This window comes from Musa acuminata, chromosome BXJ3-7, assembly GCF_036884655.1.
Source record: "Musa acuminata AAA Group cultivar baxijiao chromosome BXJ3-7, Cavendish_Baxijiao_AAA, whole genome shotgun sequence".
Classification (NCBI taxonomy): domain Eukaryota; kingdom Viridiplantae; phylum Streptophyta; class Magnoliopsida; order Zingiberales; family Musaceae; genus Musa; species Musa acuminata.
Genome location: NC_088355.1, coordinates 38,009,869 through 38,036,908, shown reverse-complemented (window position 1 = coordinate 38,036,908; position 27,040 = coordinate 38,009,869). Strand labels below are relative to the sequence as shown.

General features: G+C 39.9%; 4 protein-coding genes and 1 long non-coding RNA gene across 8 annotated transcripts; 3 read left to right on the top strand and 2 right to left on the bottom strand.

Annotated features, from left to right (window-relative positions):
* Positions 1-4,973: 4,973 nt before the first annotated feature.
* On the top strand, positions 4,974-8,075 carry LOC135641997 (probable glucomannan 4-beta-mannosyltransferase 11). 2 transcript variants are annotated; one of them, XM_065157735.1, is made up of 10 exons: positions 4,974-5,114; positions 5,190-5,506; positions 5,596-5,694; positions 6,146-6,398; positions 6,500-6,610; positions 6,696-6,832; positions 6,908-7,021; positions 7,103-7,302; positions 7,377-7,571; positions 7,641-8,075. In XM_065157735.1, the coding sequence occupies exons 1-10, from the start codon at positions 5,105-5,107 to the stop codon at positions 7,804-7,806; spliced, it is 1,602 nt and encodes a 533-aa protein (XP_065013807.1). In that variant the 5' UTR covers positions 4,974-5,104; the 3' UTR covers positions 7,807-8,075. The 2 variants fall into 2 exon arrangements, with proteins under 2 accessions (XP_065013807.1, XP_065013806.1); XM_065157734.1 differs by having other exon boundaries at positions 6,696-7,021.
* Positions 8,076-8,470: 395 nt separating this feature from the next.
* LOC103992433 (probable calcium-binding protein CML45) lies at positions 8,471-9,419 on the top strand. The gene has a single exon (XM_009412125.3). The coding sequence runs from the start codon at positions 8,486-8,488 to the stop codon at positions 9,308-9,310; it is 825 nt and encodes a 274-aa protein (XP_009410400.3). The 5' UTR covers positions 8,471-8,485; the 3' UTR covers positions 9,311-9,419.
* A 5,139-nt stretch (positions 9,420-14,558) lies between these two features.
* LOC135642317 (fructose-bisphosphate aldolase-lysine N-methyltransferase, chloroplastic-like) lies at positions 14,559-20,516 on the bottom strand. 2 transcript variants are annotated; one of them, XM_065158360.1, is made up of 6 exons: positions 19,355-20,516; positions 19,152-19,180; positions 18,276-18,487; positions 16,789-16,911; positions 16,225-16,644; positions 15,613-15,751 (listed from the first exon to the last, which is right to left on the bottom strand). In XM_065158360.1, the coding sequence occupies exons 1-5, from the start codon at positions 19,843-19,845 to the stop codon at positions 16,285-16,287; spliced, it is 1,215 nt and encodes a 404-aa protein (XP_065014432.1). In that variant the 5' UTR covers positions 19,846-20,516; the 3' UTR covers positions 15,613-15,751; positions 16,225-16,284. The 2 variants fall into 2 exon arrangements, with proteins under 2 accessions (XP_065014433.1, XP_065014432.1); XM_065158361.1 differs by lacking the exon at positions 16,225-16,644 and having other exon boundaries at positions 14,559-15,751.
* A 145-nt stretch (positions 20,517-20,661) lies between these two features.
* On the bottom strand, positions 20,662-22,843 carry LOC135642318 (uncharacterized). 2 transcript variants are annotated; one of them, XR_010497931.1, is made up of 5 exons: positions 22,482-22,843; positions 21,865-22,025; positions 21,280-21,746; positions 21,139-21,196; positions 20,662-20,967 (listed from the first exon to the last, which is right to left on the bottom strand). It is a non-coding gene; the product is annotated as an uncharacterized LOC135642318 (long non-coding RNA). The 2 variants fall into 2 exon arrangements; XR_010497932.1 differs by lacking the exons at positions 21,139-21,196; positions 21,280-21,746 and having other exon boundaries at positions 22,482-22,803.
* Positions 22,844-23,099: 256 nt separating this feature from the next.
* Positions 23,100-26,023, top strand: LOC103992430 (uncharacterized). The gene is made up of 4 exons (XM_065158362.1): positions 23,100-23,180; positions 23,290-23,359; positions 24,870-25,026; positions 25,243-26,023. The coding sequence occupies exons 2-4, from the start codon at positions 23,312-23,314 to the stop codon at positions 25,743-25,745; spliced, it is 708 nt and encodes a 235-aa protein (XP_065014434.1). The 5' UTR covers positions 23,100-23,180; positions 23,290-23,311; the 3' UTR covers positions 25,746-26,023.
* The last annotated feature ends 1,017 nt before the right edge of the window (positions 26,024-27,040 follow it).

The window sequence follows — 27,040 nt, the reverse complement described above, 5'->3', positions numbered from 1 at the left end:
ACGATGTGTTCTCCTTCTTCCTTTGCTATTTCAGTATTGCCAATATCATCATTTGTATTATCTTAGGCATCTTCTTCTTTTTCAAATCATCTTTGTAATATGCAAAGTTGATAGTCTTACGAGTACGATACTCATTGGAATGATGACCAAACTCCTCACATTTAAAACATTTCTCAATGAGGGTTCAAGCATATGGATTATTTATGGTAGTTGAGATATGCTTAGCTTGTCTTGTTGCTCCTTCTATATTTGTACCTTGATTTGTAGGTTATATTAACTCAATCACAACTTGATTCTCTTTATTAAGAATAGGTCATGTTATTAGAGTAGAGAATTGCTAGATAGTAATTGGAGGTCAAGTCAATAATACTTCAGCATTTAATGTCATATTGTGAGCTTCATCTACTATTCTTGAAGTTAAAGGCATTCTATCTTTGATATACCTTATTGTCTGTTGGTCATCTAACTCTGATAAACTATATATGGCTGAAAGGCGTAATAACTCATCAGTAGATTCAATTATAGATCAAGTGTCTTGAATGCAGTTTTGATATTATTAAAACAATAATTGTTTATAGTTTGAGATAGGAATCTTCCTTTAATAAGTTGTTTTTATCTTTTACTATATTTGCATTAGTATCTTTCTTTGTCTTCGTTTTTGTTATTATGTAATGTATCCCATCAAACTGCTGCATCTCCTTTCAACTTATATGCAGGAAACTTGACTTGTTTGTGGTAAAGAACATCTATCACTTTGAAGAAGTTTTCTACTTCATAACTCTAGTCAAGAAAAGTTTTAATGCTAAGGTGGCTAATAAAATTGGAGGAGTCTATTTTGAGACGGTAATTCTTAAATAGTCTATTTCATTTGGATGGTGCTTGATGTCTTATATATCTTTTATTGTAATCTTTTGAGTTATCATCATATACTATTGGTTGTTATGTTGGTTGTTATGGGTGAATAATACTGAAGTGTCAAGATTAAACTGCACCTGCACCTCTTCTTTGATTGGTTTATATTATATATATATATATATATATATATATATATATATATATATATATATATATATATATATATATATATATACGACGAGAGATTGAAAAAAATAAAAATAAAAGAATAATTTTACATTCATAAATATCGAAAGAGTCGAATGATATATGTTCGAACCTAATTCCTAATTTATTAACTTAAAATTTTAAATTAAATTAAAATTAAATTAAATATATATTAATTCTGGTTAATTTGAGTCACTTGAATTGTATCACATCTACCTGTGTGTGTGTATGTGGATACAGTAGGAAAGGAGCTCAATCGAGTTCCCTCCGTTCTGAGACGTTAGCTTATGTCATGTTAGTAGAGCACTATCTAATAATAAATATTTTTCCGACACAAATCTACTTTGAATCCAAGAAACATATGTCACAGGCAAATACGTGGATACTGCACTCACACGATTCGCTGTCACCAAAGACAAATTACAATCTACAGAACACTTTGCATATCGTAATTATTTCCCAGTCATCTCCAATCATACATGCGAACCGTGGTACACGTGCTCGACGAAGCTGAGAATACGCCGCACGTGTGAACCCCCGCCCCGTCACCGCCAAGCCGACCACCGACCACCGACCACCGACCAAACGTTGGATTCTCCCGAATCTTACGCCATTATTGTTATTGCTACCAGACACGAAATGAACTCTTAACGTAATGCATTCCATTCCACCGAATAAATCAGGAATTGTGATTGATTGGTGTGATCACTGTCATGTCCTCCACTGGTGCCATTTGAAGAACCTGAAGAAGACGCATATCAGGACTTACTTCATTGGCGACGAGCGAATCAGGTCTGGTAAGCATATATTTTCATCTCGTCCATGAAAATTTTGATCCATTAACTTGATGAGTTTATAATCACATTCATTCATCGCTAAACCTTTCATGAGAGAAGGAGCAGTGAGTGACTTTGATCCATCTCTCAACACATTACTCTACCGGCTATGATTACGAACACCTGCAGAACCATTTTCTCACCACTCAGACAGGACGAGACAACACAATTGTTTCTTCGTATGATGGCGATCCGATCATCACCTTTTATGATATATTATTTATTCGATAGTTAATGTTTCACAAAACAAAACCTGTGATCACAACTGAGCCCTGACCTATCGTCTGCTCAACTCACACTCCTACTGCCGATGGCTTTCTTCCTGCAAACCAGATGTGCGAGTTGTGGGCAAGCATCCTCCAATGAATCTCCACAGGTGCATGTATCATTAGCAAGTGATGATCTCGTTTGTCTCTTGTCCTTCTCCTCGCTCATCATCATTGCATGGTCCGATGATTCAATATCGATGGAGGTGCACACGCATATGCTACTCGTCCTAAGAGTCACTATCTTAGAGATGACACACGACATACGAACATGAAGTGCTTAAGACAACACCGGCAGCCTCTTCATGCTCATCTGTCTGTATATTATTATTATATGTTGAGCGGCATGAAAAGTGTGCAGGAAGTACTGTTGACACAGGCATGGGTACACGCCGCAGCCGTTCGCTTGATCTGGATCTGAAACGTGAGAAGAAGAAGTAGAGATGGCATGGCAGCCGCTCCTATATACAACGAGGCCCACCTTGTCTCACCACCTCGGCGGCGTGGCAGAAGCAAGAGGAAGACAGAAGCTAGTGATGGAAAAAGGTCCGTGTATTACCTTGCTTGCTTTGTTGCTGTCGGCGCCTAGTAACTATGATCCAACCTTGCGTGTTGTGGTCTCCCGCCACTGTCGCTATCGTTGGGCGAGTCGTGATGACAGTTCTACGAGCTATGGCGACAGGACGTATTACTCTTAGGATTTAGATAAATGTCTACCCTTGCATGAGTAGGACGGATAAGAATTCATGAGAATAAATGTCCATCTTTACACTAATACCACATAGCCCTTCTAGAAGATTCTTGAACTCGCTCCTGATATTGTTGGATCAAGCTTGGTTTTGTTCTTGGAAGATTCAATCTCCCGGAGATCATGGTTGGCGTATATCTCTACTCGTATGTGCATGCTATGATTACGTGCATTGGGATGACCTCTACTTCATCTTCATCTTCCCACAGTCTGCCGCATTCATTTGAATGGGGTTCGGACACATTGGAACCATCATTCCTGGAGACAAACAAGACCAGTTGATTCACATTCATTTGCCAAGAAGAATTACTTGGCCATCGTTCCGTTGAGTTGAAGCAGCATGCAAAAGAAGAGAAAGAAAAAGAAGAAGATGCGACGTATGATCTGCTTCATCACAGCAAAAGTTTATGCCCAAGTCTTCATGTATAAAAGCCCCCACCAACTCCCTATTGTATTTGTTTCTTTGCATTTTGTAGCTCATTTTCCGTACATCTAATAATAATGGTGCAGAATTACTTGTAGAGTAATTATTATTATTTTTATAAATATCGTATTGTATTCATACGATATACGATTTATAAATATATTATTTTTATAAATATCGTATGTAATTATTATTATTGGTAAAATTGTATTTACATTGTCCTCGAAAAAAATAATTTATCATTGCTCTATTGATTTGTGAAGTAGAATATGTTTATCATACGATTTGACTAACAAAATTACTTCACATACTTCATATATAATAAAAAAATTAAATTAAAATTTATATTGATAATAAGTCAGTTATTATCTTAATCAAGAATCTAATTTATTATAAATGATCGAAACATATTGACATAAGAGACAATGTGGAAAATAAAAAGATAGAGCTACTTCATGTTAGGATAAATGAATAAGGGACAAATATATTCATACAACCTCATAAATTTAAAATATTTCAAATCCAATTTGAATCCTAGAAACATACGTCACAAGCAAATAAATCTATCCATAACTTGGATACTGCACGTACACGATTCGCTGTCTCCAATCATACACGCGAACCGTGGTACACGTGCTCGACGCAGCTGAGAAGATGTCGCACGTGTGAGCCGACCACCGACCATACTTTGGATTCTCCCGAATCTAACGCTATTATTGTTATTGCTACCAGACACGAAATTAACGCTTAACGTAATGCATTCCATTCCACCGAATAAATCAGGAATCGTGATTGATTGGTGTGATCACTGTCATGTCCTCCGCTGGTGCCATTTGAAGAACCTGAAGAAGACGCAGTTCAGGACTTACTTCATTGGCGACGAGCGAATCAGGTCTGGCAAGCATATATTTTCATCTCGTCCATGAAAATTTTGATCCATTAATTTGATGGGTTTATAATCACATTCATTCATCTACATATCGCTAAACCTTTCATGAGAGAAGGAGCAGTGAGTGACTTTGATCCATCTCTCAACACATTACTCTACCGGCTATGATTATGAACACCTGCAGAACCATTTTCTCACCACTCTGAGAAGACGAGACAAGACAATTGTTTCTTCGTATGATTGCGATCCAATCATCACCTTTCATGATATATTTTTTATTCAATAGTTAATATTTCACATAAAACAAGACCTGTGCTGGCACCTAAGCTCTGACCTATCGTCTGCTCAAGTCACACTCCTACTATTGGTGGCTTTCTTCCTGCAAACCACATGTGCAAGTTGTGGGCAAGCATCCTCCAATTAATCTCCACAAAAGCATGTTGTATTAGCAAGCGATGATCTCGCTTGTCTCTTGTCCCCCTCCTCGCTCGTCATCATTGCACGGTACAATGATTCAATATCGATGGAGATGCAAACATATATACAGCTCGTCCTAAGAGTCACGAGCTGAGAGATGACACACAACATGTGAACATGAAGTGCTTAAGACAACTCCGGCTCCCACTTCATGTGACCGCCATGGAAAGCGTGGAGGAAGTAGTACTGTTGACACAGGCGTGGAAGTGTACGTGCCGAAGCCATTCTCTAGATCTGGATCCATGTTGCCCTTTCTTTAATCGACCACCTACATGGATCTGAAACGTGAGAAGACGAAGTAGAGATGGGGATCTCCACCTGCAACCGCTCCTATATATAACGAGGCTCACGTTGTCTCACCACCTCGGCGTGGCAGAAGCAAGAGGAAGACACAAGTTAGCGATGGAAAAAGGTACGTGTCTTACCTCACTTGCTTTGCTGCTGTCGTCGTCCTCGTCTGCTAACCATGAACCAACACTGCGTGCAGTGGTCTCGCAGCTGTACCAAGTCCTCCTCCTGTCGTGGGCGGCCCTGCCGGAGCTGCCGCTGGGCGAGCTGTGGCGGCAGTTCCGCGCGTGGGTGGCCGTGCCGCTCCTGCGGCTGGCCGTCTTCATCTGTCTCGTCATGTCGATGATGGTGCTGGTGGAGAAGGTCTCCATGGGCCTCATCACCCTCTACGCCAAGGTGTTCCGCCGCCGGCCGGCGCGGATTTACAAGTGCGACCCTTTGACGGAGGACGAGGAGATGGGCTCCCTGGCCTTCCCCATGGTCCTGGTCCAGATCCCGATGTACAACGAGAAGGAGGTACGCCGCTGCGTCACTCTCCTCGTCCACTTCCTTCACCATTGCAGTTGCATGCAGCAGCATCACAGGTAGTGCGCCATGGCGTGCAGGTGTATCAGCTGTCGATAGGAGCGGCCTGCAACATGGTGTGGCCGAGCGATCGGATCATCATCCAAGTGCTCGACGATTCGACCGATCCGCTCATCAAGGTACTTCTCTACGCAGCGCACATGTTTGGCATCCATCCCGAGGAATTCCAGCCCATCATAACTTGGTGGCGTATTATTATATGATAGCCAGAATGGAAACAGCGAAGTCAGTAGGAAGGTTTTGACCACTACATTGGGATCCAAACCTTCAAGTTTCAAGAACGATTGCTGTCGCTTACAAGGAAGGCTACTTCGTGAGTGCCAACTAATGAAGGCCGTCGTCTAGTATTTGACCACATGGCATGAGTCACATTCTTTGGGATGCACAAGATTCTCACAGTAGACATGAGACATTAGAAGAGGACACATATATATATATTATATCTATCGACGTTGATTTGGACTGCAACGGCTCATATGCATCTGTCTCTTATCTCGGGCAATGGTCGGGTGATAACATGCAAATGTGTGAGATCATTCTTCCACTTCCATCTGGGTTTCAATGTCGCAGGAACTGGTGAAGAAGGAATGCGAGATGTGGTCCGAAAGAGGGAAGGACATAAGGTACGAGAGGAGACAGAACAGGAACGGGTACAAAGCAGGTGCTCTGAAGGTGGGGATGCGGTACAGCTATGTGGAGTCCTGCGAGTACATCGCCATGTTCGATGCCGACTTCCAGCCTGCACCAGACTTCCTCCTGCGAACAGTCCCCTTCCTCGTCCACAACCCCAAAATCGCCCTCGTTCAATCTCGGTGGAAGTTTGGTACGTGCGGGGAATGCTAAGCCTAATCATCCATCAACCATGACTCTCCTCTCATTGTAATTCCCAGCATAATCTTCCTCTGTTCTTGCTGATTGTTGCAGTGAATGCTTCCGAGTGTTTGATGACAAGAATGCAGGAGATGTCCATGAATTTCCACTTCAAGGTGGAGCAGGAATCTGGTTCTACGGCGCGTGCGTTCTTCGGATACAATGGTATATACATACATATATATATGCACTGAACGTGTTGGGAGGAGCTCCATGTCGTGTATCAATGGCGAATCGTTGGTCCATGTAGGTACCGCTGGTGTGTGGAGAATCAGAGCCATTCATGAAGCCGGAGGCTGGCAGGATCGGACCACAGTAGAGGACATGGATTTGGCTGTCAGAGCAGGTCTCGCAGGCTGGAAGTTCGTGTACCTCGGCGACGTCAAGGTGATTCTTCTGACGGTACTGTTCTCAAGTGTGGGTGCATGTTCTCAGTTGCTGCTTGTCTTCCCTGTCGTACAGGTTAACAGTGAGCTACCGAGCACCTTCAAAGCTTACCGATATCAGCAGCATCGTTGGTCATGCGGCCCGGCGAATCTGTTTCGGAAGATGTTCTTGAAAGTGCTGATGGCTGAGGTCAGTGGAAATCTTACTCGAACGAAAGAGAGATCATCAGATGCTTCATTGCCAAACCTTAAGCTCGTCGATCTCATGCAGGGAGTTGCGATGTCGATGAAGTTCTATGTGATCTACAACTTCTTCGTGGCCCGAAGGATCGTCTCCCACTTCGTCACCTTCTCGTTCTACTGTGCCGTAATCCCTCTCTCCGTCTTCTTCCCCGAAGTCATAATCCCCAAATGGGGCCTCATGTACGTTCCCACAGCCATCACCATCATCAATGCAGTAGCAACACCGAGGTCAGCAAGTACCCCAAACTCAGTTTCCTCCATCTGATGTGTAGATATCTCAACCTGTATATACTCCGTTGCAGTTCCGTTCATCTCGTAATCTTCTGGGTGTTGTTCGAGAACGTCATGTCCTTGCACCAATGCAAAGCTGTTCTCATCGGATTGCTGGAAACAGGGAGAGTGAACGAATGGATAGTGACCGAGAAGCTGGGAGACACGTTGAAGACCAAATCCAACACTTGCGCCACCAAGAGATTCCGGTTCAAGATCAAGGAGAGGTAATCCACTTGATGATTCATGAACTCGTTCCTGATGTTGTCGGATTAAGCCTGGTTTCATCTCGGCAGATTCAATCTCCTGGAGATCATGGTTGGCATATATCTGCTCGTATGCGCATGCTATGATTACGTGTATCGGGATGACCTCTACTGCATCTTCATCTTCCCACAGTCTCTTGCATTCATGATAATGGGGTTCGGATACATTGGAACCATCATTCCTGGAGACAAATAAGACAAGTTGATTCCGATTCATTTGCCAAGAAGAATTCCTTGGCCATCGTTCCACTGAGTTGAAGTAGCATGCAAGAGAGAAAAAGAAGAAGCAGCAGCGACGTATGACCTGCTTCATCACAGCAAAGATTTATGCCCAAGTCTTCATGAATAAAAGAGCACCCATCAACCCCCTATTGTATCTGTCTCTTTCCATTATTGTAGCTAGTTTTTTGTTACATCTAGTAATAATCATGCAGTGGGCGCAGAATTGCTTGTAGAGTACGTAAATGTTGTTTTCGACCATAGCCAACTTGTTCTTTGGGTGTGAGCAGGAACAGTGCACGCACCGAGTCAAACTAAATGGCTTAATCGTGACTGTAAACTAATAATTATGTTAGCTTAATGTAATATAAAAGAAAAGGAGGGAGACGTGAGAGCTAGAAAATAAGTTATCTTGATGAGTCCTTTGATTGGTCCAGTAATGGGTTCCGGGAAGGGACGTGAGGAAGAAGATGGCCGTCTGGTCAACCATTCAAAGGCACGCTTGGTGGACCAGCGACGCCCGGCCGGATCAAACTCTTTGACCACGGCGCAGACAAAAGACGAGGAGGAGGAGAAGGCACCACGCGTGGCCAGATCAATGGAGGCCGACCAGGTCCTACAAGGGCGGGATTGCTTCGCGGAACCAGCGCACTCTCATGGCTCTCCATCGACCTGTCTCTTTCGTCGATGTGCCCTCCTTTTTGACTCGACCATCTCTCTTGCAGCTTCCTCCCTCCTTCCTCCGTTCCATGCACAGCCAAACTTTGTTAGACTCGCTGACGAGCCACACGTTTTCAAGGACAGCCATCACGACTGTATGCATATATACTGGTCGCTTCGTCTTCTTCGTCAGGCCAAACAACATCGTCTTCTTCTTCTTCTTCGTCCCTCCTCTTCCTCCTCCGATGGAGAAGCCATCGACGACAGCCCCCTACCAGTCGCTCGCGCTGACAGAGCCCATCGTGCTCCTCTTCTACAAGACCGTCTCCATCTGGTTCCTCCTCCTCCAGAAGATATCCCTCCAGTTCGTCGTCTTCCTCCGGTCCCGCGACGAGTTCCCCGCTCCGTGCGCCTCGAGGATCGATGAACACGCCGGTAAGGGCGCATCGGGCGACTGCGGGGACGCCCTGGAACTGACCAGGGAGGACGTGGAGGCGGTGATGGAGGCCATGGGCATCCACCGCGGTTCCGACGGCGGCGACCAGCTCAGGGAGCGCATCGCCGGCGCGGAGCTGTCGGGCCTGTTCGAGGGCGAGGAGCCCAGCCTGGAGGAGGTGGAGGCGGCGTTCGCGGTGTTCGATGACGACCACGACGGGTTCATCGACGCCGCGGAGCTGCAGCGAGTGCTCCCCAAGCTGGGCTTCCGGGAGGGGCTGGCGCTGGAGGCGTGCCGGCAAATGATCGCGGCGTACGACGAGAACCAGGACGGGAGGATCGACTTCGATGAGTTCGTCAAGTTCATGGAGAACAGCTTCTGCTGACCATTCTTTTCCTGCATCCTCTCATCCTCTTTTTTAGTCCTTCCTGTGTAAAGACGAAGGATTCGATTCAACGAAGCAAATCATTCTTTTGGCCTGATCCAATAAATAAGATGCAGCAAAACACATACATAATTCTAAGAGAGAAATCGAATATTAAATGCATGTCAGACTGCAAAAACTCAACGTCACACATGAATTTTATATGGACGATGAGCTGCCTTCTTCAAGGTCAGAATTCTGAGTCTTAATTCTCAGTCAAGCTGGGCTAAAATTTCACTTAATTTAGCCTAAGCCAATATTAATCTGGACATGAAGAACATGAATCTCTTGTTTGGGTAACCTTTCAAGCATGATTTAGTCTTGAGATTTAAAGTATCCAAGTCAATATTGAAATTAGAACTAATTTGAGAACCAAGACTAATCTTTTGCCTGATTGATGCAAGTTTAATTTCTTGAGCATAATTCAAGGGAGTTCAATTTAACGATAAGACTGATGAGATATAAAGAGAAATAATTTTTGTATATGAATAAGTACTAGAAGATCATAGCAGAATTAAATAGAACCACAATCAAATAGAATACTAAGATATACGTGAAAAATTCCTGTGAAGGGTAAAAATCATGAGACAAACTATAGATAATCTACTATAATAATAATGAATATACAAATCTCAATCTCTTGCTCAAAACCCAACAATCACAAGAGAATGACTGGGATACAAGGATCATGTCACTATGTATAATATCTAAATCCTCCCTAATTCTTCCTAAGTAATCAAGTAAGAATCTACTGTAGATCTGATCTAACCTGAGATGAAAGTATTGCTAGATGATTGAGAACAGTCTCTTAGTGTTGTCCTTGTCTTCTTCCCTTTCTTTCTCTTCCTTTTCTGTCTTGTTCTCCTCCTTTTCTTTGAAATCCCGTGGCTGCCAAAAACTATCTCATTGCTGTCTTTTTCTGCCTCTTATTGCCTTTTATTATAGTCACTATACTCCCTTAATATAAATTAGAGTTAGGTTAAGAGGGGGTGAGCTATGGGTTGATAAAGCCCACCTTGAGCTGAATATGGGTTGTCAGCCTAACAACCTTCCCCTTCAACCCATAAGGGAGGCTGTCTCATGACTCCTCAATGTGAAGTCATGCTGATCAACTGTCAGAATATATCCTTTCTTTCTTTTGGTAAGGTCTTTGTCAATATGTCTGCTTCGTTGTCATCCATGTAAATTTTCTAAAGCTACAACTGCTTCTTTTCAAATACATTTCGAATCCAATTGTATCTGACATTTATATGCTTTGACTTGGAATGAAATATTGTATTCTTACACAAATGGATGACACTCTAGCTGTCACAATATACCACATAGTTTTCTTATTTCAACCTCAATTCTTATAATAATTCTTTCATCAATAATTTTTTTTTTGCATACCTTTGTAGCAGCAATATATTCTGCTTCTATAGTGGAGAGGACAATACACCTTTGCAACATGGATTGCCATGATATAGCTCCCCCTGCAAAAGTAAGTACATAACCTGATGTGGACTTCCTCGTATCTATATCTCTTGTCATATCTGCATTTGTATAACTTGTCAACACAGGTTATCATGGACTTAGCTGATTTTGCCTAAGTCGTGCGACACCCTTGCGTGTCCGTCCACAAAGGTCAACCTCCCCGAAGCCTCCCATGGTCCCTTAGGACCTACAAAAGAGAAAACGGTTAGAGAAAACGCTTCATTCGGGATCCACAAGCAAACATTTCCGAAAACACTTCATAGACAATGCAAATTATAAATAGACTTTACAAGCTCAGAACAGTTGCACAACAAAGGGTCAAAATGATCCATTACAGACCAAATATCTCTCACAAGTGTGCACATGACACAACCTTTATTTACAAGCCTAAAATGACCACTAAACCTAACTAAAATGGAGCTTTTAAGCCTTTGACCATCTCTCTACATGCTATGCAAAGCATGAACATACCAAAAGACACAGACATACATAAGCATTACATCAAGCATCTTGTTTCGAACTTTGCCCATGACAAGGTGGTCCACCTCCAAAGCTTAAGCAAACCTTAGAGCTCCCTCTGAGATATCTAAAAATCTACTTCACTACTGCCCAGTGCTCTTTGCTTGGATTTGCTAAAAATCTACTAGTAACACTCACTGCATATGCGATGTCCGGCCTCGTACATTCCATTGTGTACATTAAACTTCCAACTGCTAAAGCATAAGGAACTTTTTGCATTTTTTCCTTCTCCTCATCACTTAACGGACTCTGTTCTGAGCACAACTTGAAGTGACATATAAGAGGAGAACCAACTGGCTTTGTATTGCTCATACTGAACCTTTCCAATACCTTCTCGATATATTTCTCCTGTGATAACCAAATCGTCTTGGTTTTTCTATCATGGGAAATCTGCATGCCCAATATTTACTTTGCTAGCCCAATGTCCTTCGTTGCAAAAGACTCACTTAATTCCTTCTTCAACATATTAATTTTAGATATATATTTTTCAAGAATAAGCATATCATCAACATAAAGTAAAAGAATAATAAAATTCTCACTAAATCATTTGATGTACACACAATGATCTGAAGCCATTCTTTTGTATCCATTTTCTATCATAAATGAATCAAACTTTCTGTACCATTGTCTTGGAGCTTATTTTAGCTCATACAAACTCTTCTTTAACTTGCAAACAATTATCTTTACCTTTGACTTTGAAGTCTTATGATTGCTCTATATAAATTTCATCTTCCAAATCACCATGAAGGAAAGCTGTCTTCACATCTAATTGCTCAACCTCCAAGTCCTGGCTAACAACAATACCAAGAGCAACACGAATAGAAGACATTTTAACAACAAGAGAAAATATCTCTTCAAAGTCAATACTTTTCTTTTGACCAAAGCCTTTCACAACTAATCAAGCTTTGTACTTTGGTTGAGAATAATATTCTTAAGTCTTCAACCTAAAAACCCACTTGTTCTTCAAGGCCTTTATTCCATTTGGTAGTAGTACCAAATTATAATGTGGTTCTTTTGAAAAGCACCCATCTCTTCCTGTATAGCAACTAACAACTTCTCTGTCTACTCATTTTCAACTGCTTCCTAGTAACTCTCTGGTTTACCTACATCAGTAAACATCACGTACTCATCTTTAGAGTATCTTCTGGAAGGTTGACGTTGTCTAGAAGATCTTCTCAACTGAGGTTTTACGGGAAGTTACTCTCCAATTTCTTCTTGCTCAACATGTCCTACAGGTAGATTAACATCAGGCTCTACACCATCTTCATGCACATCTCTCCCATCACCCTGATATATTGGAGGAGTAACTGTGTCACAATATGCTAATTCTTCTGCAAAATATTTGGCTGATGTCTTCTTCTTCAAATCTTCAAAGGTTTGATCCTCAAATAAGACTACATCTCTGCTTCTAAACACATTCTGCTTTTCTGGATCCCAAAGCCTATAACCAAAATAATCATATGAGTAGCAAGAAAAATACATTCTTTAGTCTTACTATTCAGCTTGGACCTCTCATTGTTTGGAATATCTACAAATGCATGACAACTAAACACTCTTAAATGCATGTATGAAACATCTTTCCCTGACCATACATGCTCTATAACATCACTATCTAGGGCTGTACATGGTGACAAGTTGATCATATCAACTATAGTCCTCAAAACCTCATCCCAAAACTTTTTGGGTAGTTTGGCTTATGAAAGCATACATTTGATCTTTTTTATGATGGTGTAGTTTATCCTCTCTGTAATAGCATTATGCTGAGGTGTACTGTCATCTCATGTTAGATCCTATGTGACCTGCAATAATTATTAAATAATCCTGTGTACTCTCCACCATTATATGATCTTATGCATTTCAATTGCCTTTCTGTCTCCCTTTCAACTCTGGCATAAAACTCTTTGAAGACATTAATCACATGATCTTTGGTCTTCAAAGTATAGGCCAAAACTTTCTTGGAAAAATCATCTATAAAATGATAAAATAAAGTGCACCACTTATACCAGGAACGTCAACATATCCACCAGGAGTTTTTGTCCTCAAAAGATCACATACATATGTATAAACACAGTCTAAGACATGCATTTTTCTAGATAAAGCAGAACTAGCAAATGAAACTCTGTGTTGTTTATCAGCCAAATAATTAATACAATGGTTCAAATGTGTACCTTTGAGGTCTGGCAATACCTCTCTCTTGGAAAGAGCTTACAGTCCATTCTCGCTTATGTGTCCTAGTCGCCTATGCCATAACTCTATGCTGAAGTCTTTCTTTGTAGTATTTAACTGCTCACCACAAGCTTTGACCTATAACGTGTATAAGGTGTGATATTTTTTTCCACTAGCTATAACAAGAGAACCTTTAGTTATAACAAATAATATTTTTTCTTGATCTTGACTTGCTACTACCCATATGTGAACTGTTTCTAGATTTTGACATTCCTTTGTTCTCTGAGATAAGTGATTGTGAATCATTCTGAGATGTTGCTGAATTCTTTCTTCTTAACTCCTCATTCAACAAACTGCTTGTTACTTGAATTATTGAGGGAAACCACTAGTATCTCCCAACTTTTTGGTAATGAATTGAGAAGTAACAATACCTGCAACTCATTATCAAGAGATATTTTCATAGAGAATAACTGGTTAGTGATATTCTACATTTTATTTAAATGCTCAATAATATAAGCACCCTTTCTATATTTTAGGTTCATAAGTTTTTTGATCAAAAAAAGCTTTGTTGCTAACTATTTTTCTTTTATAGAAACTTTCTAACTTTTTTCACAGAGAATATGCAGAAATTTTAATAGAAACATGGTAAATGCACTATCATCAAGCCATTGTCGAATAAACACAACTATTTTTCGATCTAACCTCTTCTACTCATAATTTGTCATAGTTGTGGATTTTGCACTATCCCTCTGCAAAGGCCTATACAAATCTTTGCAATGCAAGAGATATTCCATTCTTGGTTTTCATATCATCTAATTGTTTCTATTTAAATTAATCATGCGAAAAACACTATTAGCCTTCATGTTCTAATACAAAATTAAATCACAAAATCCTACTTTGATACCGGTTGATGAGATATAAAGAGAAATAACTTTTGTATATGAACAAGTACTAGAAGACCATAATACACAACGAAATTAAATGGAACCACAATCAAATAAAACATCAAAATATACGTGAAAAACTCATTCAATATGACGAGTAAAAATCATGGAACAAACTAAAGATAATCCACTATAATAATAATGAATATACAAATCTCAATCTTTTGTCCAAAACCCTAGCAACAATAGAATAATTGAGATACAAGGAGCATATCACTGTGCATAATATCTAAATCATCCCTAATTCTTCCCAAGTAATCATAGTAAAAATTTATTGTAGATCTGATCTAACATGAGATGAAAGCACTACTAAATGATTGAGAACAATCTCTTTGTGTTGTCCTTGTCTTCTTCTTTTTCTTTCTCTTCCGTCTTCTTTTCCTTATTTTCTTTGAAATCACATGACTGTCAAAAACTACATTTTTCTGTCTCTTATTATCTCGTTTTATAACCACCATACCCTCCCATAATATAAATTAGGATTAAATTAAGAGGGGATGAGCTATCAGCTGATAAACCTGTTGGATCTACGAATACCTGAGTACAATTAGATAAAGCTTTCAGCTGGTAGACCACGAGCATTTCTCATGCGATTATGCAACTTTTGAGACTTCCACATCTTTAAAGGATATCCTTGCTCCCTGCAATTGTCACAAAACAAGCAGATTCATCTTCCAGCAAAAGCATGCCTTGTCATGGACGTTCATGGAGGGAGGCATGGAGAAAGCAGGGATCAAATGAGGGGGGTCTCCACACTCGGCTTCGTCTTGAGGTTGGTGGGACGGCAGCATGTCCATTTGGACGATACTGTTTTTGCATTGCATTTACAGAGACCAGTGGAGCCCATCTGTCTGCAGTTTCTTTGTGGCGATATGAATACACATCACAGTTGGATTAGAACACATGAAATTAATCAAATCATCACAGAGTATCCGATGCTTACAGGACTGCAATTGTGGATGATAAACTGCATTCTGGTGTCAAATGCATTATTATCTCAATTACCTGCATGCAACTGTTCACTGTGGTCTCCATGTACAACATGTGAAATCAGATATTGGGAGAGAAGGTGCGTGCAGGTGTTCTATTTAGATTCCCAGAAGATGATTTCACCTTGCTGCCCAACCAGTCCCAGATCCTTGAGCCTCCTCTCGTGATAATACTCCAAAATATCCAACTCGGACTCTCTCTCTCGGAAAGCACCATCAATCTGCTGGAGAACTTTCTTCTCACCAGCTCTTACACAAACTGCGATTCGAAGTCTTTCATCCAAATTATCCCCTTCCATAAGTTTTTCATCCTGTTCATTACATCTACATGCTTAGTCATGCATATAAAGACGGTTATCATGTAAAAAACCAAAAAAGTAAATTAAAACACAGTAATACAAAAGGAAACAAAAAAAAATGTAGCATAGTCAAATCTACTATTATTTTTTTTTCTAGTTCTTTATGTTACTCGAGCAGAATCAGTCAATAATAGCATTCCTCAGTGTTGGTTTTGTTGAATGGTGCCTATCATGTACCATAACTTTGGAATTACACGAACGCTGTTGACCTTTTCTCTTTTAGTTTGCAAAAGGTCAGCGGTGAAGGCCGGTATCCTACAATTGTTCCAACATATAATTATGATGTGATTGTTAAGGATTTACTGTACACTTGTAATTTTATTATATATTCAATAGGCCCCACATATAGGATGAATGTACAGTCCCAGCTTAGTAGAAAAGATTTTTAAGTTGTTTTAATAGTTCAAAGCTAAATAAATGCATACCTCTTCTACGGTAGTGTGGTAGACAGAGAGAGCAGATTTGCAGGCCTGTCTAACATATAATTATGTTGTCACATGGCAAATGGCTTCCTCATTGGCACGACTCACCGGCAATTCCAGATTACCCCAAATTGTGTTTCTGAAAACCGATTCTAAGAGAAAAGTATCTGCTCCTCCAAGAGCTACCAACCGCAAATATGGAAGCATCAATGGGGGTAGAGGGCACCCTAGAGCTATATCAAAGTATGCAGTTTCATCTAAACCATTTGACTCTGCAATGTCTAGTTTGTCTCCATAAAATGGATCAGATTCACTAATCTCTAGTGTAAAAGTATATGCATCCCGATCTGGCCTCTGTTCAACAAAGCCATAATCAAGCGCCAAGTCGGCATTACTCTTCGCGATGTCGTACTGGATATACACCTGAGTATATTTATCATGATAAGCATGAGTTGAAAGGCTGCTTGTATTAATGCAAACAATTTGCTCAGATCCACACCCATCTTTCCCCGCATAGAAATCTCTATATGATAAAATTGAATACAGAGGTTATACAATGAATCTCACCTGCTCACCAGATTTCACATGGACTGGTGTTCGTAAAGAGAATATCAGTTCCCTAGAAAAGATGCCCTTTCCTTTAATCTCCCAACAAGAATTCTCTCGAGTGATACTGGAACTGTGGTTAATCTGGGAGAGAAGAGCAAAAGATAATAAACTGAAACTAAAATGTCAAGATGGTAACTACAATGAAGAAAGTGTAATATGATGATCATTTAGCTGGCAACTCATTCAAGTGGAAAAAGTTCGTGGAAATAAAATATTTAGGCATTTTATTCATTACGTGGCTGATCACTGCTTGTAAAATATAAACCAGGCCAGTTCTAGCTAAAAAGTTTAAATTACACAAAATCTAGTTTTACATTTAGTTTATATACTTTTTCTTCATAATTAGTTTAAGGTGGTATGAACATGCTTAAAGAGTTCTGCAGATGCACAAGTGGTGCAAGGATAGACATAGGAAGATGACAAAGCACTTCGCTAGAAACAACAAAAAGAAATCTGGTTCTTTTGACCAGCAATACTGCCATTAACAGAGTCAATTGTGGGAAAACACGTTGTAATCAAATTAGCTTAGCTGGGAGTTGGGACCATTCAAAATCACCAGGATGAGGATGCGGTCAAATACGTATTGTAGGTGTGAATGACATCATAACAAAGCAGTCCAAGTTGTGATAACTGAATTGCATGGGGTACTAAAACAATAACTTCACGGAAAGATATTAGTTTAGTACTTGAACAACATGGATATTGAAGTAATAACACCATGTGTAATTATATCAAAAGCGTAGTAGCAGTCTAGGAACCTCGCATAAGGAATCCACTTCATGCATTTATGATTATGATCAGCAGATTGGAATCTGGACAACAAAAATTTGGAACTGAAATTCCATGTATCATAAACCATGCACCGTAAATTAAGAGATTCAACATTTCTATGTAATTAGTTCTACAAAGATAGATTATAAACCGAATCATAAAAAGTTATTCAAATTTATATATTCCTGTTTTGATGCTCCCAACCTTCTAGGCAAATATTGGCTTGATTGCAACCCTACTTAGCACTTGCTGCCATTATATTTTTACAATTATTGCTTCCTCAAATCCAGATTTGCATCAAGATTTATATCACTACGGCATGTCAAGTGATTCAAACGGCATGTCTGCATGAAATAACCAATTAAAGGCTTGAAGATTTCTGCTAATTCTTTTATTTTCATCGAAGTTAATTGCAAGCTAATTCTATAAAATTGAAAGTTCAGGAGTGATTTTGAATTTCAGAATTCAAATTTAGTGTATTATGCAAGTCAACAGATATCTACATGCCATTGAATTAAAGGTCAAAATTCCATATCAACATTGTTGACAGACACCAAAGAACATACTTTTAAAGATCCACTACGTTCAGACAACAAAAAGAAGCCCATAATATTTGTGATAATAATTGAGCTCTATAACTTTCAGCAAGCAGTATTATACTACGAAGATCTTACAAGATCAGCCAATGGAACAAGAGCAAGATTTTCACCACGACCACGTGAAAAGGCCCTTGATCTGAGAATTCCGAAAGCCCACAGAAAATCAAGCGATGTTATAGCTGAAGGAAAGAGATGTTTGTTTGGAAGTATCACTTCCGCTTCTGTTTTGACAAATTCACTTTCCACATACTCTTTAGCACCCATCGTCGTGCTCAATAACTGAGTTCCTGCACAAATGCACACACAAATACAAACACCCACCATCTTAATACGAAACATCAAAGCTGATGGAAGTAAAGGGAAATCAGCATACATCATGTGGGAATCATAGAAGCAGAAAGTAGAACAGAAGGCACAGATACACAATAAAATGTATGGACAGGTGAAATATTTTTCTTAGGACATGCATTATAAAAGCCACATTTACTCAGAATCTTGTTCTGTTAGCTCTTTGATGATCAAAACATTTATTTAGCTAGCCTTTATTCATGTGGTATGTGTTTCATAATCCACAAGCTCTCTTCAGCTACTTTGTAGTCTGCACAATTCTTCTGTCCTACTTCATTATACAATCCACACCAGCCCTCTACCTCACCATATGGCAATGGCAGAATACAGTATTTGGTAAACCAACTTCCTTTAAAATCCTTCGTTGAAACTAAAGGGCATCAGCATATGATTGAATGCCACTGTAAGTCAAAAGATCAAGCAAGTCACTGAAGGTCTGGACACACTAATTTTTATCCATGTGAGACTACTATTCTCAAGTAACTTCCAGTAGAAGACATTTACCTCACCTGCAAAGTATCAATGTATGCACCCAAACAAAGATAAATACAGACAGATGCTGGAAACAACAAATATTGCTTTAAGAAGAATGATTCATCTTACCTTCTATTTCAGAAAGCTCCTCTTCTGACCTGCACCGGAAACATCAAATGCTGCTTAATAATTCGATTGTACAAGACAAAAGAATCTTGCTTTGAGGAATTTCACAGTGCGGTCGGGGGTGGGCGGGTGTTGCGCGGCGCGCGCCTAATTATGTGAAGCAAAGCCAAAATCGATGATTTGTCGGCACGGGTTCTCGCACTTACCAGAAGATAGTGGAATTGGTAGTGGGCGGAAGAATGTCGAGATAGGGGTGCCAGGGAGAGGCTGTGCCCAGGGCCCTCTCCCGCAGGAGGAAGAGGGCGATGGAGACCCAGGGCTTGAGGCCGGCGCACAGCCTCCCGATCTCGGAGGCGACCACCGTGTCGGACTCGATCCAGAGCCTCTTGGGGACCTCCACCACCACCTCGTTGCGGGTGAGGTCCCTCTGGGCCACGAGGCCCAGGCCCTCCGGCACGAAACCAGGCTTAACGGTCGCGGCGGATGAGGCGGCGACCGCTCCCCGCTCACAAAGCCACCGCCAGAAGTCATCGACGGCGGCCTCAGACGGGGGGTCGCGCTGCGCAGCGGCAGTGCTGATCCTTCTGCTGCTACAGCCGATGTTGAGGACAGGTAGGGGCGACGGCTTGCAGTTGGCGAGGAGGAGGGACGACGAGGTCGGGTAGACGAGGTGGAGAAGAAGACGGGGCACCGCCATCTGCTGCAAGAACGGAGTGCAACGAGAGGGAGTAGCAGCAGCAGCAAAGAGGCGCGGGTTTAGAAGGTGAAGTCCGACCGACCATTGGCTACAAACCCAACCGATAGATACGAGGAACAACTAAATCCCCTCCCCGCATCATCAGCCACTTCATCTTTAATTTTTATTATTTAAAATAAAGAATTTTAGACATGGAAGCATTGCTATGATTGAGTTTATAATTTAAGCACAGTGAATCATTAAAGCCTTTTTGGACGTACAATTTGCATACAAACATTAATCCATGAGCTTCCACGTTGGCTATTCATATTATCTATGATTAAGACTATAGTTTATGCAAACTGAACTATTTATACTTGCACGTACAATTTGCATAGAAACATTAATTCATCAGCCTCCACATAGGCAATTAATATCGGGGAAGGAAAAAGTGAGGATGCTGTTAGATTTCTACAAAGCAAGAACGATAATATGACCGTCAAGTTGGTCAGTAATAAAACAAAGATCAAAATTTTCGACTCATTGGGTTCGCTTATTTTGCCATTATGTGCAGTAATAAAACAAGCGAACCAAAATGCACCACTTTTCATCATATAATGACAAAATATGAATGCTTTTAGTAGAAGTCAACAGTCAGTTCAACCGGCACTTGAATGTCACAAGTGATGAGACTGTACCTGCTCCTCTCCTCTTCCAAGTGCTTTAAGTTTATCACGAAAGCATTCTTTCTTAACCATGGAACAACCAGCAAATTTCTAGATTGAGAGCACATGTTGTAGGGAATCATAAAATAAAGAACAACCAGTACCTAAAAAATGAAAGTGAAAAATGAAAATAAAAGAACAATAAACCCACTAAAAAAAGGAAAAGAAAAGCAGAACTGAGAGCACATGTTGTAGGGAATCATAAAATAAGGATCTAGATTGTATCACAATGCTCTACCAATCATCATGCCCATAGCTAAACTCACAAGATTCTGAAACAATCTCAGTGGACAGAACAGAGAACCTACCTTTGCAAATTCAGCAGGGGGAACCTTGTCTCCATTGCTTTGCCAGCCATCTTGGAGCTTCTTGTATGCTTCATTAATCTTGCCTTGTTTTTCACATAATATGTGCCTTGCTGAAACACAATCAATGGTTTAATTTAGCATACATAATCTCTGTGGACACTCCTTGGTACATGAAATGTAATTCAATGGCTAAACCTGTCACCAATTTGGACACAACAGGTATCTAGTTCATTGTTAAGCAAGCACAGTTAGAATATGATGCAAAGATAGGAAGAATTAACCTATTCCATTAATTTCGGAGCACATGAGACTATAAAGTAGCTAGCTTCCTTGAATGTGCTTCAATCAAATAAGACTAGAATTAGTCAAATTCAATCATGAATTCAAGAAATGGATGACAAAGGTGAGCAGCAATTCTGCACCTTCTTAAATTTCATAATATTTGGATCAGCTTTGGGATTGATAACACAATCCAGAATCAAAACCAGTCTCAATTGATTGGATCAGCTAAACCAGATCGTGGGATTGTTTTTCCCATTGATTTTCCTTTTCCTTTCTTTTAGATGGTCGGATTTTTGCCAAATCTTTTCAGCAAGCTGTTGGGAGTTGGTGGAAAATTGGCCAAGATTGGTGCAGAACAGAATGAGTCATTCTGGCTTCCAGTACCTAGCCTGATACACAAAATCAATCAGAAATTAGACAGAACCAACTCAGGATTAGCTGGTTTCAGGTTATCCTGATTGTTTGGAAATGAAATTAGTCTGACCCAATCAGGATCGATCGAGTCGAACAGAAATAAGCTGTCTTGTTAATCCATGAATGGGGACAAGGCATTTGCAAATAGATAGTGCAATCTATTGGTGCCTTGAAGTAATCTGCATGACATTATCTGAAAGGTACTACGCTTAATAATATCATAATTTTGAATGAATCAAACACTAAAATCAACTGATTGCGAAGGAATCTATGATCAAGGGAAACCGTGATCACAAGAGATGACACACAACCTTTACCATAAGTGCAGGTACCAAGCCCATCACTTGACTTGCCACCCTTCCCTTTGCCCTTGGGAGGCATTATCATCAGTTGCAGAGCAAGCTGCCTGCTTTCCCTTCCCCTTACCACCTGATTCCTTGGGTTTCGAGTCCCTCCCCATTAGCTGCCAATGCTATACAGCAAAGAGGAAACACAACTACCCTCTTAGATGAAATGGAAGGTGCAGGAACAAGCGAGCCGTAACTGTTCGCAATGTAAAACCGCAGCCAATGCAAATCCGATCCAAGCAAGATCAGCCCCAAGAACAACAAGAATCAAAGGTGGCGGAAAAACGCCAAGAAAATTACAGAAAACGGTGTCCAACCCACTCGGGGAGTTCGAACAAAGAAATTAGATCTCCGAACAAAAGGGGATAGGTAATCAAAACACCGTGCCGTGGGCCATCATCAACGGTGAACAAAGTGGAATTCAAGATCAGCACCAAGAACAACAAGAATCCAAGGCGACGGCGAAACAGCCAAGAAGAATCACAGAAAGCAAGATCAAACGCAAACAAGAGAAGAAAAGGACGAATCTACGGGCAACCCAAGAACCTATGAGGCGAATCCGAGGCAGATTGAAGCCTTACCTCGAAAACAATCGGAGAACAAGAATCCCGGCGTCTCCGGCGCGGCCGGCATCGAGGCGCTGTTCATCTCTACCGACATTGCCCTTCCCCAGGCGAAGGTGGGAATCGGGAGCGGAGCGGGTTTCGGCATTTCCAGATGGAGCCGGACCGACGCGGTTGCGGCTCACCCAAGCCTTCCTTGTCGACCCCAATCGAGGCGCAGGTATGGGAATTGTAGGCATCAACAGAGAAAGGTAGAATTTCTCATAAAAGCCCTTAATTTTCCTTTATCTCTTAATAAGCGTCTGATTTGCATAAATACCAAAGTACCCCTAAATTTTCAGATCCATGCGCCGAGAAACGGAAAGATCAAGGGCATTTATGTAAGTAAAGAAAAGAAATGGGGTGCTCCGAGGAAAGGAACTAATAGAGGGGCTTTGTGAGAAATTACCCTAAATAAAATAATCCAATTTCCACATAATTTTGCGTCTCTTCGGACACACGTGCAACGCACACGACCAAGGAATCTCTACGCGAATCCATACTCTCATATCTTATTTATAGGCGAAGAAAGGGCACGAAGTCCGCTGAAGTCGCTTGCTTGGTTGATCTCCAAGTCAATCCCGAGTCGTCTCTCTCCCTACAGGTTCTTTTCCCTTGCCCTTGCTCATCCTTCTCGTGTTCTCCTTTTTCTTCCTTTCCTTTCTTGGATCTTTTCCGGTGAGAATTCAATCGTGTTTCTTTTATGTGCCTTTTGTTGTGATCGGAATTCGATTTATCGATTTCTATTTCGCCTCGACTGATTTGGTTCTCAACTTGTCCATTGCAGAGAGCGTATTAGCTATCGAATCATGACTCTGAAGTCAGTGCTTCGTGCTCTGCAGGAGGTCTTCCCGCAGGTATGAGGCCATGTTAGTATAATCAATAAAAAAGACATTTTTATGGACACCAACCAAACGGAGGTCTGACTGTTGGAATTGCTTTAGTGCTAGTTAGTGTCATGTTCTTTCTCGTGTTTCTACTGTTGGACATCATGGGATAATTCCCAAAAGTAGTACTCAAGAACTCATGTATTAATCAAAACTACAGCCCTCCACCAATGTAAGGTTAATTGGATCGGGGATATTACGGTCTCCCCATCTCAAATCTTGTTAACAAACCTCAGACAGTAATATCAGATCACGCCTTGACCAGATATTCATTGGAATGCATAGTAAGCCCCAACTGAATGATTGTTGTTCAGATGTCGTGTTTGTCAGAATCATGACCAGTACTATAATTACTTAAATACAAGAATGATGCCCATAGATGCGGGACAATAGTTTGTGGAACTATAGAAATTGTATAATATTTATTGTGTGAATTGTATATGATCCTCAAATAGGTCGGCATGCTATGTTATTGTGTTATTATTGGTAACAACATCAATGGTTTCTCTTCTGTCATCCAATTTTCTAGGAACTGATGGAAAATTTACTTAGTACAGAAGAAGGAAACAACAAGAGCATGAGTCTGATAAAACATCAATTTACAACTCCAATTATAATTAGCCTCAGTTCATATGCTTGAATAAATATCAAACTAGTATGTGCCAGAAAGAGGGAGCAACAAAAACTAGGAAACTATAGATTCATTCTATGCAGAAAAGAAATAATCCTTACAATTGTAGTGCAGTAGTGTCAAATTTCAAAAAATGTGTTGCTGACAGCATTACTGTAATCATCATTTTAGTGAAACCATTAGTTGAAATATGTTATAGATCATAACAAGACTATCATTCAAGTGGTCATAATTTCTTAAACGATCAGAATGGAGATAATGTGGAGACAGTGTACAGTTCCAAGGTTGAAATAATCACTGATCTTTGTTCAAAGTTTTACACTTGTAAAATCAGTTTGTACCTTTTGGTGTGATTTCCCAATGCATGTTGCATTACACAATGTCATCAATCAGGCCCTTATGTGTTACTTAATTATGAGTTTCATTGACTTGCATAGAACTACTTGACTTCATGATCGTGGATATGTCCCTGGTTTTCGCCTTTGGAAGGTTAATCAGGGGAGACTGTAATACCCTGAACATCGAATGCTGATTATTCTAAAATTGTTTTCCTGCTTCATTATGCAGAATGTTACAACTTTATGCATTTCAGAAATTTACATTGTTATATACTGTGATGTTAATATATCTGTAGGACACATCCACATTCACCACCTTATTTATTAGAAGAAGTCTTCATTCCTTATATGTTCTATTGCTAGTTTGATTAATTGAGGTCTGGATATTTAAAGATTGCCAGGGATCTTGACTTTGTAAATAATAAATTCAGAGGAAGTTGAATTTTGATATTTAGGTTGCTCTTTTGCTATCAATGACATTATAATTGGTGTCTTTTTTACTTCCCTGCAGATTGATCTCCGAATACTTAGGGCTGTCGCTGTTGAATATTCTGAAGATGTTGATGCTGCAGTAGAGTTCATTCTATCTGATGTTTTACCAATCATAACTGAACCAGCAGAAGCATCAAATCCCTATATTTCTCTTGATGCAGAACAATCACTTAATGGTAGGTGTTTTTTCATGTGACCAAGTTCAATTAGAGCAATTTAATTCTTTGAGATGCTTATATCTGTTATGGAGTTTCTTGATTTCATCATGTTTTCCATTCATATGGTCTCATCTTTTCTAGCTTTACTTCTTCTTGCTTACTTGTGAAATTACTATTTTTGAAAACAATTATACTAGTTCAGCTAATATTCGGTATCATGTACGTGGGAAGCAGTAGGTGCTTATTCACGGGAAGACGCGAATCGGGCAAATCTACTACCATGTCACAATGTAATTGTTGAGCAAAAAGAGAGTCTTCTACCTTCTGAACCGGAAGCCGAATCAGATATGAATCTTTTTGCTGATCATGCTCATTCAGAGCCACAATCCTCTGTTGTGATGCTTGCTGGAAATTGTTCTAATGTCCTTGGAAAGAATGAAACCTTGGAAACCAAACTGGAGGAAGAAGTTAGTGTGCCACAGACCATTGCAGCTAAGTGTGATGTTATGGATGCTGATGTCCAAGAATTGGGCAAGACAAAACTTGATGGCACTCTAGCAGCTACTTCAGACAGTTGTTCTACATTGTCATTCCAAACTGTTCAAAACAATGTAGATCTGATGGAATGTGGAACACAGATAGAGAAGGCTGTGAGCAGTTGCATTAGTGAGCATGAAGAACAGTTACTAGGGGCATTCAAGGATGTTGCCAAACTCCAAGATAAAATGGGACTTTGAAGCTAATACTACTGTGTCAGCTGCTTTTACCAATGCCGAGGAAACCTCATCAGTCCATGAAATTTCTCAAGCTCAGCACTGTGAAAAATCTGGAGAATTTATCACAACATCGAAGATTTCCAAAGTGATTAGGAAGTACAACAGCTTGAGTGAGTAGCTGAGACAGCTTCTGTTCTTTTGCCACTTGAAGAAGAGCTGAGAGCTTATAGCCATGAAGGATCTTAGGTGTGATATATAAGCAATAAGAGAGTTCTCAAGGGTGAGTAGTTTTATCTTTATCTATTTTTTTCTTTTTTTCTTCTTCTCTCTTCATCCTCAACCATCACAGTAATATCATCACTATTACATCAATAACACCATCATCAAAAGAAACTACACCATCATTCCAACGTAGCTCTCGTCAACAACAACCATCCACTCCATTATCATTTCATTGTTCAAGGCTAAGAATATTAGTGATTAATGTGCCTTATCTTTAAAGCATCAGTGATGTATTAACTCAGGGAATACGATTGATCTAACCCTTTGATTATATTTTATTTATGACTATCTCTTGAAATATTTTATTTTTGATCCTTCCATCCAAAGTGGGTCTTCTAACTCTTCTTGTTTTTCTTAATTATTTTATACTTATCTAGATTTATTAAATCCTAGCATCCTTAGTGCTACCACTTATCTTTTTCAAGCTCATTGACTCTATTGTAAAACCTATCAAAGTCGCAATTTTATTAAAAGTAAACTTCAAGACTATGACCTTCGTGACTCAATATATAGGGTTTATATATTCTCCATAAATACTTCATATTCATTATATTTAATATGAATATCTTTTCTAGACTTTTTTTCATCTTTCAATAACTAATAGTTAATTTAGTTCATTCTTCTATATGCTCTTTAATGTGTTTCACTTCTTAGAATAATAAATTTCTTTCTGGTACTTGGGGGAAGGATCGACGCAAGTTTAATTTCAATATTCATCCCTCTTAAACTTATTTCATAACATGTCAAGTTTCATTCATATTTGTAGAAATACTTCAAAATTGAGCGGCTTTGTGAGTATATATATCACTTATTTTTTTATTTTTTGACATAATCTTTTATAAAATAAAATCTTGTATCAACATACTTCGGTCTTTCATGATAGATTAGACCCTTTGTTAGGATAATAACTAACTTATTATCAATATTAATCTTGATAGGATTTTCTTATTATATATGAACTACATGAAGTAAATTGCATTACAAATAAAAGAGGCTACTATATCCATATTGATATTTTAAAATGTTTCTTCAAA

Excerpts from the sequence above, each read along its gene's own strand:
- LOC103992433 (XM_009412125.3), top strand. The coding sequence starts at position 8,486 with ATGGCTCTCCATCGACCTGTCTCTTTCGTCGATGTGCCCTCCTTTTTG.
- LOC135642317 (XM_065158360.1), bottom strand. The coding sequence starts at position 19,845 with ATGGCGGTGCCCCGTCTTCTTCTCCACCTCGTCTACCCGACCTCGTCG. Across the intron at positions 19,181-19,354 it reads ACCAATTCCACTATCTTCTG|GTCAGAAGAGGAGCTTTCTG; the intron begins GTAAGTGCGAGA and ends TTTCCGGTGCAG. Across the intron at positions 16,912-18,275 it reads TTGTTCCATTGGCTGATCTT|ATTAACCACAGTTCCAGTAT; the intron begins GTAAGATCTTCG and ends CTTCTCTCCCAG.
- LOC135641997 (XM_065157734.1), top strand. Across the intron at positions 5,507-5,595 it reads CGATGTACAACGAGAAGGAG|GTGTATCAGCTGTCGATAGG; the intron begins GTACGCCGCTGC and ends CATGGCGTGCAG. Across the intron at positions 7,303-7,376 it reads AATGCAGTAGCAACACCGAG|TTCCGTTCATCTCGTAATCT; the intron begins GTCAGCAAGTAC and ends ACTCCGTTGCAG.
- LOC103992430 (XM_065158362.1), top strand. The coding sequence starts at position 23,312 with ATGACTCTGAAGTCAGTGCTTCGTGCTCTGCAGGAGGTCTTCCCGCAG. Across the intron at positions 23,360-24,869 it reads TGCAGGAGGTCTTCCCGCAG|ATTGATCTCCGAATACTTAG; the intron begins GTATGAGGCCAT and ends ACTTCCCTGCAG. Across the intron at positions 25,027-25,242 it reads TGCAGAACAATCACTTAATG|TAGGTGCTTATTCACGGGAA; the intron begins GTAGGTGTTTTT and ends CGTGGGAAGCAG.